The 13,528-nt window shown below is 40.1% G+C and overlaps 1 protein-coding gene across 1 annotated transcript in view; it reads left to right on the top strand.

The window, feature by feature from the left end:
• LOC126457859 (uncharacterized) overlaps positions 1–13,528 on the top strand; it is a 93,441-nt gene that overhangs the window by 18,201 nt on the left and 61,712 nt on the right. Inside the window, exons 2-3 of the mRNA XM_050094505.1 lie at positions 9,539–10,929; positions 11,338–11,577. Of these exons, the coding sequence (XP_049950462.1) occupies positions 9,539–10,929; positions 11,338–11,577 (1,631 nt within the window). The remainder of the gene's footprint in view (positions 1–9,538; positions 10,930–11,337; positions 11,578–13,528) is intronic.

Here is a 13,528-nt window from a genome sequence, read left to right as displayed (position 1 = left end):
AAATTCACACTTTTACATACACCCAGATTGCGAGTATTATTCATCCTGGTAACATCCCTGGGAATTTCTATAATATTCTCACTATTTAATCCATTTTCAACCATGTGTATACCCAACTCCCTATTTAAACTAATGAAATACCTTTCCTCAACATCATCATCAATACCATTACCATCATTATCACCTTTATCAACAACATCATTATCATTACACATATTCAGGTCATACACATTCAAATTATCCCCCAAAATATTATTTTCCCTTTCTAATGTTACCAGATCCCTTTCACCAACATTTTCTTTCTCACAGCATGCATTCTCTCTTTCATTCACACACATCTCTGAACTACTACAAATTACATCATCCGACAAAGTGTTTTTCTTTTCTGCCCAAGTGTAAAACTCTGTTAAATTAAATGAATCACAATTGCTTTTATCTACTGTATGTTCTTGTGTACTGAAAATGTTATCTTTATCATCATTATTTTCCTCTTGAAATTTCTTCAATAAGTAACAACTAATAACCTCATGTGATAGCTTAGGTTTGGAACTGTCATGTTTGGGTTTATGATAGTCACATCCATTGGTCCTTTCATCATGCTCACCTTCTGCCTCAACCTTGCGGACCTTCAAGGGGGTGTCTACTCGTTTTTTATTTCCGGTTCCTGTTTGAACTGCTGATTATGGTTCTGCCAATGTCTCTGATCAACATTTCTGATCCCATTCCTATGCCATCCATTACCTGATTGTTGGTAGTTTCTATTGTACTGACCTCTATCAAAATTTTTGTGATTTTGATCCCTAAAGTGTTCTCTATTTTGTTGATTATTAACGCGAAAATGTTGTTCTTGTTTTGGATAAAAATTATGGTCCTTCTTTACAAAATTGTTATATCCCCCTGAATTTTGACTGACGCCATGATAATTGTTTTGTTCCCTTTTTTGAAAGTTGTCATTCCCCCAATTTTGACCATTACCTTTCTGAGTAAACCCACTGTTTGTTCTTGTTGTTACCCTATCCAACTTTTCAATGTAATTGAGAAACTGCTCTACATTACTATCAGGACAATGAACTAAACTCAACTGCATTGCTGATGGCAATCTTCTCTTTAAGGTATCAATTTTGATCAAGTCATCCAAAGGTTTTGTTAAATGAATAAGTTTTTGAAGTTCACTTTTGCAAAATTATTTCATGTTCCCATCTGATTCCCTATAGTTTCGCCCATTCAAAAATTCACTTTTGATTCTAGTTTGTTTAAGATCATCCCAAAATTTTTCCAGAAATTTTGATTCAAATTCTGAAAAGGTCATCCCCAAAGTTACAATCTGGTTTGCCCAAGTCAAAGCTTCCCCTTCCAAGAATTTTTTCACAAATTTAATTTTTATTTCATCCGGTGAGTGAGGTAAAAAACAATCCTTACAATACTGCATAAAATCAACGGGATGTAAGGGTCCATCTACCGAAAAGTGCTTCACTGGAATATTAGATACAAGATTACATGTGTTGACATTGTAATTTTTGCTTTGAAATTCAATGTCAAAACTTTCAATTTTTTCGCTAAGTTCTTTGACAGATTTTTTGTTTTCCAAATCATTGCATTCTACTTTTTCTTCTAGAGTAACCAAACGATTGTCAGTTTCTTGTTGTACATTTTTAACTAAAACTTTTGTATTCTCATCCAAATTTTTAATTTCCCCTTTTATCTCATTAAAATCAATTAAATTTCTTTCCCTATCTACCAGCAACTCATTTTTTACAGTATTAATTTCACCGCTCAATTTATCATCAATTTCATTTACTTTTGCTTCCACAGATTCAATTTTTTCCTCAACACTGCCAACTCTGTTCGAAAGCTCACCCACTTGGGTATTGACTGCTTGGATTTGCAACAAAATGTTATCAATTTTTTCATCCCAGTATGTCTTATTGTCGTCAACTGATTGTTTAATTTCTTTCGTGAAATTTACAAGAAAACTTTTTAAATCAAATTGATCGGTTCTTTCTCTTTCATTTGACCTGTCCTGATGTTCGAAGTCTATTAAATTACTACTGTCTACTTTAGGCACAATACTCTCGAAAATCTCATAAGTCATTGTGAAGAACAAAAATTTATACACAACAATACAAAACAAGATAAAATATTGTTTTAACAAAATACGAGGGTTTCGTGACTTATCTGGAACACTCTTCTGCTGTTGCAAAACCACGTTTTCCATCCATGTGATTGTTGACCAAAATTCTTGAAGTATTTTCTTCTGCCGAAAATTATATTTTTTGCCGAAACATTTCTTCTCCAAAACTTTTACTTCCCGATGAACACAAACACTGTTACACACATTCTGAAGCAACTGGTATTAACACACAAAAATTTTCTTCCTCGTAGCACTGTTGAAGATCTCGTGAACACAATATCCCGGCTACAGTCCCCAGTTGAAATATGGCATCCCGGCTATTACACAAGTTGAAAATATGGTCACTATTTTTTTATAAACTTAAATTTGCCATATTTCGTGACAGTACCTTTTCCATTAGACGTTTGCAAGCAAATATAAGTCTTGGCTTCAGTTGTCTAAGTATGATTCCACAATGCATCGTTGTCGGCTGCAGAAAATGACGTGGTTCAACGTGTTTCTCTCATTTTGGTGTTTCAAATACAGTTTCTTCAAATGTAGTTTCTTCTTTTTAGTTAATACAAAAATAATAGTAACATAATTCAAAATTATTTATGATGGCGACCTTCACATTGTTCTTCCATCAACACACACCAAGAGTTAGCTTCCGACTCGGACTGACTATAGTCAAAGACTACTCCAACGTCAAAGATATTTTACACAATCAGTTTCTTTGCTATTCTTCGATACATTTTCTAATAGTAATCAATATGCTTTTACTCTCAAAAACAGAAGTAAATTAACATATAATAAGACAAATTATAATAAATTCTGACAAAAATATAAGAAAACATTTACAATTTGGTATCGACAAATACGGTAAAAAAAAATAACATCTCCCAGATCCATTACAAATTTTATGTAGAATTGTTAACACAAGACATTGTGATTAGATTAGCACCAAGCAGTAAAATTTTGTGGCAAGCACTACAGCAATCAGATCCTTCTTTAGCTGAAGTTATACATGTTGCTAGGGCTTTAGAGTGTTCTAAGCTGCTTCGACTTCCATTTCTACAGACCGTGAGTATGAGAGCTGCCATGTCAATTGGCAAATGAGGTGTTATCTAATCCATCTGGTGGTGAAACAGCGAAAATGTCTTGCAGTCCAGGTGCTCTCCCCCAATGCCATAAAATGTTTCCCACTCTGGCTTGTCAAAATTTTTGCAAATGCCCAGTTGTCCTGATTACTTTTCTTAAATGTCAGCTTTCTTTCCCACTTTATAATGTTGTCTGTTTTTGTCAGAGTCATATAGCAGATGTTTCCCAGAGCTGGCCTTGCAGTCAACATTGAAGTGTGCTGATTCAAATTAATGAGATCACAGAGTCAAGGGTAGCCTTTTGGATATAGGGGGATCCTTCTCAATTATTAATCAACATACGTATCTCTGACTGGGCTCTCCATCCTTAAAAGTAGTTGTGGATTAGCTGTGGACATCTGCTCATCCTAAAATTCTGATACTAGGCTAGTAACAGTATTGTGAAAAGGAAAGTTGCCACTCACCATATAGTGGAGATGCTGAGTCGGATAGGCACAACAAAAAAACTGTCACAAGTAATAGCTTTCAGCCAGTAAGCCCTTCATCAGAATTAGATGGCGCGCGCGCGCACGCGCACGCACGCACACACACACACACACACACACACACACACACACACACACACACACACACACACACACACACACACACACACACGACTGCAGTCTCAGGCAACTGAGGCCACACTGCGAGCAGTGGCACCGGCATATGATGGGAGTGGTGACAGGATGGGGGGTAATGAGGAGGTTGGGGTGAGGAGGGGGAGGGGGATAGTAGGGTAGGTGTGGCGGGCAGTGACATGCTGTTGGGGAGCTTGGAGGGACGAGGTGGATAGAGGGTAGGGCAGCTATGTGCAGTCAGGAGATTAGACGGAGGGAGCGGAGAGGTGGGGAGGGAGCGTTAGCTGAAAAGGAGAGAAGTAAAAAGACTGCATGCTATGGAGGAATGGGGGCTGTGTAGTGCTGGAATGGGAGCAGAGAAGGGGCTGGATGGGAGCCCACACCAACATAGTCCTGCAAAACCATATCAACCAAGCCCAAACTACCTTGCAATACCTTCTCTCCATCTGCAATCCCAAATTCCAGGAACCCATAACAACATCGAAACTCTTGCTCTCCGGGAACTAGAGCAACATGCACAACATCATCTCAAAAAGTTCTCCACTGTGCTCACTTCCTACTCCCTCCCTGGAGTATCACTGTCCACTCCCTCTACAAAAACCTCCAAGCCGCCTCCATGTCCCCTCATAGCTGACAAACCCTTTCTCGTAGACCAACTACATTTACCCCACCCTCCAAAACTTCCTCCTACCACCACACAGAATCCAGAACCTAAACAGACCCAAAACACAATCATGAACCTTTCTTCCAAATGCCTTAGCCTCACAGAGATATCAATCCTTTCCAAAGGCCTCGCTTTTTGCCCCATTCCCAAATTCAATCATGCAGGACTTGTTAAAGACCTCTCCTTCTCCTGGTCTCTACAGTGGAAACACTTTTTTGCCACCAATCCTACCAATGAGACTCAATCAAAGACCAATGTTGAACCGTACCAACTCAGTTCCTCCATCCAATCATGACCCACCCCCACTGCCTCCAAATCACCCCCTGTTAACTGTCTAGAATTTCTTAACCTTGAACCTTGCCTCACTACCATTCCCCAAATTCCTCAACATGCAAACTAACCTTACAATCGCAGAAAGAACTGCAGTCCACCATCTTAAAAGTGATCCTGATCTTATAATCCTACCTGCAGATAAAGGCACCACCACTGTTGTTTTGAACCACAAGGATTGTGTGGCAGAAGGACTCCATCAGCTGTCAGATACATCCACCTACAAATCTTGCCACAGTGACCCCATTCCAGAAATCCAGCAGGATCTCCAGTCACTCCTCACATCCTCAGGCCCTTCTCAGAACCTCTCCCTGGATCCATGTCTCTACTCACCCCTACCACTCCCCACTCCCACCTTCTACATGCTTCCTAAAATCCATAAACCCAACCACCAAGGATGCCCCAATGTGGCCAGTTACTGTGCCCCCACTGAGAGAATCTGTGCTGTCATAGACCAACACCTTCAACCTGTTACCCAGGACCCATCCTCCTATACAAAAGATACCATCATTTCCTGCACTGACTCCCCACAGTTCGTGTCCCTTTACCACACGGTGCCCTGCTCATCACTATTGATGCCACTCCCCTTTATACTAACATCCCTAATGCCCATGGCCTTACCGTTATTGAACACTACCATCCCCAACGCTCGACAGATTCCAAACCAACTACCTCCTTCCTAGTCACCATGACCAACTATATCTTAACCCACAATTATTTCTTCTTGGAAGGCATTACCTACAAACAAATCTGTGGTACGGCTATGGGCAACTGTGTGACACCGTCCTATGCCAAACTATTCATGGGCCATCTAGAGGAATCCTTCCTAAACATCCAGAATCCTAAACCCCTCATGTGGTTTAGATTCATCCATGACATCTTTGCGACCTGGATCGAGGGTGAGGATACCGTATCCACATTCCTCCAGAACCTATCTACATTCCTTCAGAACCTCAACAACTTCTCCTCCATTGCTTCACCTGGTCCTACTCAACCCAACAGGCCACCACCAACAAACTGTGACCAAGAAACAAGTGTACCACCCTGTTGCTGAGTACACTGCTAAACATGACATCCTCCATTTCAATGATTGCTTCACACAGTCTGTACCATATGGATCCTTCCCACCAACATCAGCTTTTCTGAATTGCATAAGTGGGAACTCTCCCTGCAATATATCTTACATTCACATTACCCTCCTGACCTCAACCTTCGTTAGTCATTGTCCTCTCCAATCTGGCCCCTTTTCTGTTCCCATTCCAGCACTACACAGCCCTCCTTCCTCCATCGCATGCAGTCTTTTTACTTTTCTCCTTTTCTGCTATCCCCCACTCCCTCCCCACCTCTCTGCTCCTTTCCTCTAACTTCCTGACTGCATATATCTGCCCTACCCTCTTTCCACCTCCTCCCTCTGCACTCCCCAACAGCATGTCACTGTCCGCCATGCCTGCCCTACTATCCTCCTTACCCCCACCCAGTCGCCACTCCCATCAAGCTCTAGTGCTGCTGCTCGCAGTGTGGCCTCAGTTGCCTGAGACTGCAGTCGTGTGTTTGAGTTGCATTTGTTTATGTATGTGTGTGTTTGACATCTAAATCTGACGAAGACCTTACTGGCTGAAAGCTATTATTTGTGACAGTCTTTTTGTTATGCCTATCTGCAACTCAGCATCTCCACTATATGGTGGGTGGTAACTTTCCTTTTCACTATATTGTTGCATTCCATCCTGGATTTTGCACGTTTGGTACTAGGTTAAGTAGTTCTGGAATTATTGTGTAAGCAAGTAATCAGAACTCTCTCTCTCTCTCTCTCTCTCTCTCTCTCTCTCTCTCTCTCTCTCTCTCTCTCTCTCTCTCTCTCTTTGTTGTTGTGGAACCTACAGTGGATACAGTTTTTTGTATGGATGTGTAGTGCAGCCTATGGTTTTTTCTATCAAACTTTCTGTCCAAGAAGTTCAAAGTATACCATTCCATGTGCAGAAGTAGAGAGCTTCTGTGTCTCCAAAATGTTCCCTCGTTTTCTCCAGGCCTGGGAATGGCTTCTGGTTTCCTTTTCCATGTTACATTTTGCAAAACCCATCCAATACTGTGATTGTTTAGAGGAGTTAAAACTGCTGTCCCTAATTCCTTATATTAGATGGGCATCACCTTTAATCAGTGTTCACAGATCAGGTGGATTGTTATACCTTTATGGTTGTTTCAAAAATATGGTAAATGATCAGTCAGTTGTGGTCTCGTGCCTATCCACTTGTGATGAATCAGTTTTGAACTTGATTGGAGTTCAATATTTCTCTAAAATCGATCTTTTGGAAGCTTATTTTCAACTTATTTGAACAGAATTTCCAAACCCATACTGGTATTAAATATTCCATACAACCTGTTTCAAAATCAATTTTTAGAATGAACTATTGCCAATATTCCACAGTGCATCAATTATTTTGGTGATATAGCAGTCACAGGAAGCAGTCATGAGGAGCATGTTGAATATGTGGCAAGTACTTTTTGTCCTTTTGCATCACTACCAGAAGTGTTGCAGCAGCCACACATAAGGATCCACTCTTGAGACAGGTTTTTAGCTACCCACAGGCACTTCCTCCTGCAGTCTCTGCAGAACTTCATTGCTTCTTATCGACAAGGCCATACTCTTCATCTCTGCAAAGATGACCTGTTATTGAGTCAAGATGATGGTCAGTATTGAGTGGTGATTCTGGAAGTTCTGTTCTCCCATATATTGCAACTCCTACATCAGCACCACTGGAACATTTCTAGAATGAAGAATATGAGCTACTGACATTTATTGGCCACAGGTGAAAAAAGATATTGTGTGCACTGCCCAGCTTGTCAGATGCAGTAACCAGCACAGCCCAAGCCTACCAACTGTAGCCTACACTCAGCCAGCTGTGGGACTGAGAGCATGTGGATTTTATGGGTTCTAGTCCATGGGACCATGTGACTGACTTTAATAGCTGCATATTCTCATTTTCCTTACATCATAAAAATGCAACAGAATACAATGGAAAATTTTGCTAAGGCCCTGGTCACTGTTTTTTGTATTGAGGAGCCAAACAAGTTCTTTTCACCAATAGTCAATGGCAGTTTGCATGTACTGGTTTCAAAAGTTTTGCACCCCAAATGCAATGTTACCACACCTCCATTTGACTTGCCTCTAATTCCATGGCTGAATGTTTTGTGCAAATGTTCAAAATGCAGATTGAAAAACCAATTCTGTGCTGCTTTCTATTTTGTCCTCTTACAGGCCAACACCAATCCACTATTAAAGCCTAGTGAAGCTCTTGCGTGAACACCCTATTGTTCATTGTTAGATATGTTGCAGACTCTCTTGGTAGAAGAAGAAGAAGAAGAAGAAGAAGAAGAAGAAGAAGAAATGGCCACTTCTTTCAAGGTGGGAGTCATGGCCTTCATGTTTGGCCATATGCGTGACTTTATACGTGGCTCCATCACAGCCCAACAAGCCACCAACTGATCTTCGTGGCCACACCTTGAGGCATCCTTCGCTGGTACAGCAACCAGCTCCATTTGTTTGTGCCATCTGGGCACACTCCACCTGTGGATATGCTACTCTCATGGCACGCAGCCCTCTTTGCCCATCCCTTGGGCCAACAACAGCAGATGTGGGTTTTGATTCCAGGATGACATTCCAAGCGATGGGCACCTGGCATTCCCAGTCCTCCAGCCATCATCCACCATCTATATGATTTGTACCTGAACAACAATATGCAGGGGATCGTTCCCCTCCACCACAGTTTGCATTGGGTCTTACATCAGACCCACAGCCTTCTCTGGAACCATCAGCAAGCCAGGAGTCCAAACTGTCATCTCCTCATGCCTTTCCAGTGGCAGACCTGGGAACAGCTCCTCTACCATTGGCAGCATCCAAAGCAGCATGCCAACTTTTGCAGCAGGCCATATTGCATCCCTTCATCCCCCCCCCCCCCCCCCCCCCCCCAACAAGATGAGTTCAGTCTTATAGGCTGATCCAAGGCAGAAGGGATCTTGTAATCCACCCGACATGTCAGTGGATCAGTGGCTATAATTATGCACATGTCTGGTAAGGTTTCTAGGGAGGATACATCCTCTGGTGCCAGGTCAAGGGCTTCCGCGTACCATCACAACCATAGTTGTCAACCAGCTGACATTTATAACAAGCCTCATGGATACCTATTAATGACGACACTGTTCTACATGATTTTCTCATGGACTGTGATTTGGACTTAGTTGTTACCTACCATTGGCTAGCACATATATTTGCCTCTGTACCTAATGTGGTACTGTCTTCAGACACCTTTCTACCAATTTGTGATTTCAATAGCGAACAGAGTATCGGTGCCTCAAGAGCTTGGTTCATATTAGAATGCTTCCAGAACCTGTAAACAGTATTCTCCTGCACTAACATGTGAGATTTTCAACAAACTTCCAGATTACTATGCTAGTCAAGAGCTATCCACTTACAGAAGTTTTACATTTTGTGTATTTCCAGGGGAGTCGAGATCTGTACCTCCTGTGATATATTTTTACATAATTCGAGCTTAATAAAATGTGTGTTGCTGAAGAAGCAGACTTGAAATAAAAACATTACAGTCCAGAGAAATAGAAGAGATTTTTTCCTTGACATGCTGTTTTGCTTTTTACTATTCCTAAACTATAAAATTAGATTTTATTTCTTTTGTGTCAACTGTATGTACTGTTTCTGTTGTTTCAGGAGATAGCCTGAAGACCAAAGAGATCACTGAAAAGTTAGCAGCAGTAATTCGTGAAAAGTACAAAGATTTCTTAAATGCTAAATCAGAAAATTTGCATGATGGTTTGAAAAAAATAGTAATATTTTTATTATTGAATTCTGACATGTTTGATGAGGACCCATTAATGGCAAATGAAAACTGTGGACATCTCATTGGAAGCATCCCAACTGTCAGTAAGGATTTACTAATTTCAATATTTTGGGATATAGGTTTGCAAGCTTATGTCTATGATTTCATTGCAAATGGACCACCGTCACTTGTTATTCATGTAATAGATACACTGGCTCACAAAAAGACTTCGATGGAGCTGTATGATTCCCTGGAATTGAGCTCCAAATCAATTGTAGGTATATATACACAACTTTTGAAGATTTCCTTAGGAAGAATTACTTCAGAAAACATGAATTATTGTTGGTGCAGATTCACAGAATACTTAAAAAAATTCTTGACAATATTTTTGGACCCAGGGAAGAAACGATTTGAAGGAAGAGGAACTAAAGACTTGCATTATTTTGCAGGTTGTGCAATGAAAAAGTTATTAATTGTGTGTGAACATTGTTTAAAATATTTTGTAAATTGTCCAGAACATAATGATAATATACATACCATTTACAAGAGCATAGATTATCCCATTGAGGAATGTAAACATGAGGAACACTGTAGAACTGATTCTATTTCTGAAATTACCAATGACTTACTTACTGCTTGTTTGCATAATTTGTATGGAGTTACAGTAGATTTATGGTTGTTTTGGGTAGAATGTGATGAAAAAGATGAAAGGCATTTGCAACTGGATATTGCTGAGGCAAGCTTTCGTGTCTCTGAAGCTATAAATAGTGTTCAGGAGTTCAGTCAGAAATTTTCTTGTGTGGAAAAATTGTTGCCCTTACTACAGCGCTTTGCTACCAAACCTATAAGTGAGGAAGACATAATAATGTCTGCAGATCTTGCAACAGTAATGAAAAATATACCAAATGAAGATAAAAGACTTAATAGATGGTGGAAGGCCTTTCTTAGTTTTGATTGTCTCTGTGAGACTGAAGAAACTTTGGTGTGCTTGGAAGGGAATTTATCAGTGGTGGATAAAGATGATGTTTGTAGGATACTAGACATTGCTGCTAATAAATTGTCTTCTACTGAAAATTTAAGTGATATCCCATGTGAGAGGTTGAAACACTTGTCACTTAATGCAGTGAAAAGTCTGGAGCTACCACTGCAGTTTGAAGTGTTGAATCATTTCTTTTCGAAGCAGGGTGTGACATCTGTACTGGAAACAAAAGAATTTAATAAAGATTGTACAGAGTGTTTCAACAAATCTACAGAATTTTCTGAAGAAGCAAAACAAGAGGAGGTAATTATGCTGTTGTTACTCCTTTTAAGGAATTAGTTTGTATACATTGTTGAATTGAATTTGCTTAATACTGCTGTATGATGGAGTGGTGATTATGATTTTTGGATTTGAGGGGGGGGGGGGGGGGGGGGGGGGGCAGCAAAGTGTTGCCAGTGTACTGTCAGCCACACTTAATCTCTGCTTGTACCTACAAAATAGCCAATGCAGTGATCAGGTGGTACTTGAGAAAGAACTATGGGGGACTGGCACCTGGCCCTGCCACACATTATCAGTGTTTGCTGTTCGTAACTAATCTATAATATAATTTTTGTACACATATGTTTTAGCTGTTTTTCCACTACTTTTTACAAATTACCTTTTGGTCCATTATTAACTGAAATGTTCATATTGTGTGATACTTTTTTACAGTTTGTTAAACAGTGTGTTGCAGTCTGTTTACAATCACCTCAGAATTTTGTAACGAAGGCATTGTCAGAAGTGCTTCATAACAAGCAGCAGCTTGCTGTTGTAATTAATGCACTTAAAGAATTGAAAAGCCCATTGTCTGCATTAACAGTGAATGGAAATAACCTGATATTGCATTCCATTGAAAAAATTATATTGAACAAGTTCTCTGAAGATACTGAGGCTGACAACTACATTTGTATGGTAAGTTATATTACCTGTGTACACTATTTCTTTTAATGGTTGCCAACTCTCTTGATCCGTGATATGAGCAAATTAATTTTACGTATCTGCCAGTATGTGAACCAACATACCTGCAAAATGAGAACTTTACTGGAGTTTACCTTTGTAGGTAATACAGAATTGACTATACTTCTTAGTTGAACAACAGAAAACATTTTATTTCCATCAAAAATTAAAAATTCCTATTTAGTTGAAATTAGCTCTGGTGTTTAGTAAAATTCTTTCCTTGCAACCTTATCTTTCATTGTAGCAGTTATTGATTTGGCCTGTTAGGAAGCAGGCACTGTAATATATTATGCTGATGTTGAAATGATACTTACAACACATCTTAGAATGTTAATCCTGAATCAGATAAAAAAGGAATACCTGAGAAGTGATAGGACTTAGTTTACTGCTAAGAAATTCATGTGTTATTCAGGCAAAATATAAAACCTCTATTGGCATTAATAGTCATTCATTGTGTGCTGTGTTTTCCATCATGAAGGAAAATTTTCGTGAATGTGGAATGAATCAAGGCATACATTATGTGAAGCTCAGTTCAAAACCAAAATATATAGTTTTGAGTGTTTGTCTTTAGGTGACTCGCACTTATATCATTGAAAGTATCTAAACACGTATTTGTGGACATTAATATGGGGCATGCCCATTCTGTACCTTTATGATGGCACTGAACTATTCTGGGACATTTTCAATGAGTTACGTGAACATCTGTTGAAGAATGGCAGAAAATTTTTCCTCAAGAGTCGAAACTAGAGAAGGTAGCGATGTTGGACACAGGTGTCTGGAGTGAAATTGACATTCTGACCCATCCAAAAAGTGTTGTAATGGACCCAGGTTGGGACTCTGGGCAGGCCTGTCCATCTTCCATTTCAGGAAAGTTGTTGCCCACAAACCATTACCTCACAGACGCTACTCTATGACAGGATTGCCGTGCTGATACAATCAGTTATGATCTCCAAACTGTTCTTCTACTGTACGTAGACTCAATGCTGTCAAATTTATTCATATCCTTCTGCATTTAGTATTTTATTAAACACAATAAGGGGACCATGCTGTAATCATGGGAGCTGAGCATGCTTGGTTTTGTTGGATTTGGCTTCATGTGTTCTGTCTTTTGTATCTTTCTGTCTTTGGACCCTTCCTTTCTGGCAAAAGTAATACACTCAAAACCCAACATAGTTACCATCCCATTTTGAAGGGAGGGGGTTCATCAATAAGTACCTGCACAGTGGTAGCCCCCTGACTACATAGGGGCCGCACTATTGATGCCTGAAGTAGAAACTCCCTGTGTGTGCGGAGGAGCATATGTCCATCATGGTTGGGGCACTGGTCTCTGTCGGGAGAGCACCATTTCAGAGTGGGTGGCACGAAGATGGATGACTTGTGGATGAAGCAGCTCAAACTTTCTTCTAGTGATGGCCGTACACTTCTAGCAATCTCTTCTGAAGGAAATGATTGCTACAGTATGGTGAGAGATGACCCTGTAATGTTTCCTTTCCTGGCTATGCCTTAGGAGGAATGTTGGACTAAGATAAGGGAAGAAATACTCCCCACAATACTTAGTTTTCTCTAGGACCAGTGGGGATTCCTTTTTGGTCATAATGCTGTTATTCTTTGTTGAACCCCTATAAGACGCGTCTGGAGTAGTAGTAGATATTTTGGAAATGAAAAGTAGTTCAGTTCTGATTAAAATGACATCCTCCACTCAGCCATGGATGGTGTTGCCTGTGACAAGCTGAGTGACACTACTGTAACCACCACCTCCCATAAGTCTCAGTTTGGTGTAAGGTACTATCTTCCACCACAACTTACTTTTATGGATCAATGCCGATATATGTGCCAGTTTGGAGTGATGTGGTGTGCATTTTTTTCCGTTGTGTATAGTGGGAAGCAAAGGACAGTAGGATTAATA

Source organism: Schistocerca serialis, chromosome 2 (assembly GCF_023864345.2).
Source record: "Schistocerca serialis cubense isolate TAMUIC-IGC-003099 chromosome 2, iqSchSeri2.2, whole genome shotgun sequence".
Taxonomy (NCBI): domain Eukaryota; kingdom Metazoa; phylum Arthropoda; class Insecta; order Orthoptera; family Acrididae; genus Schistocerca; species Schistocerca serialis.
This window is presented reverse-complemented; position numbering and strand designations above follow the sequence as displayed.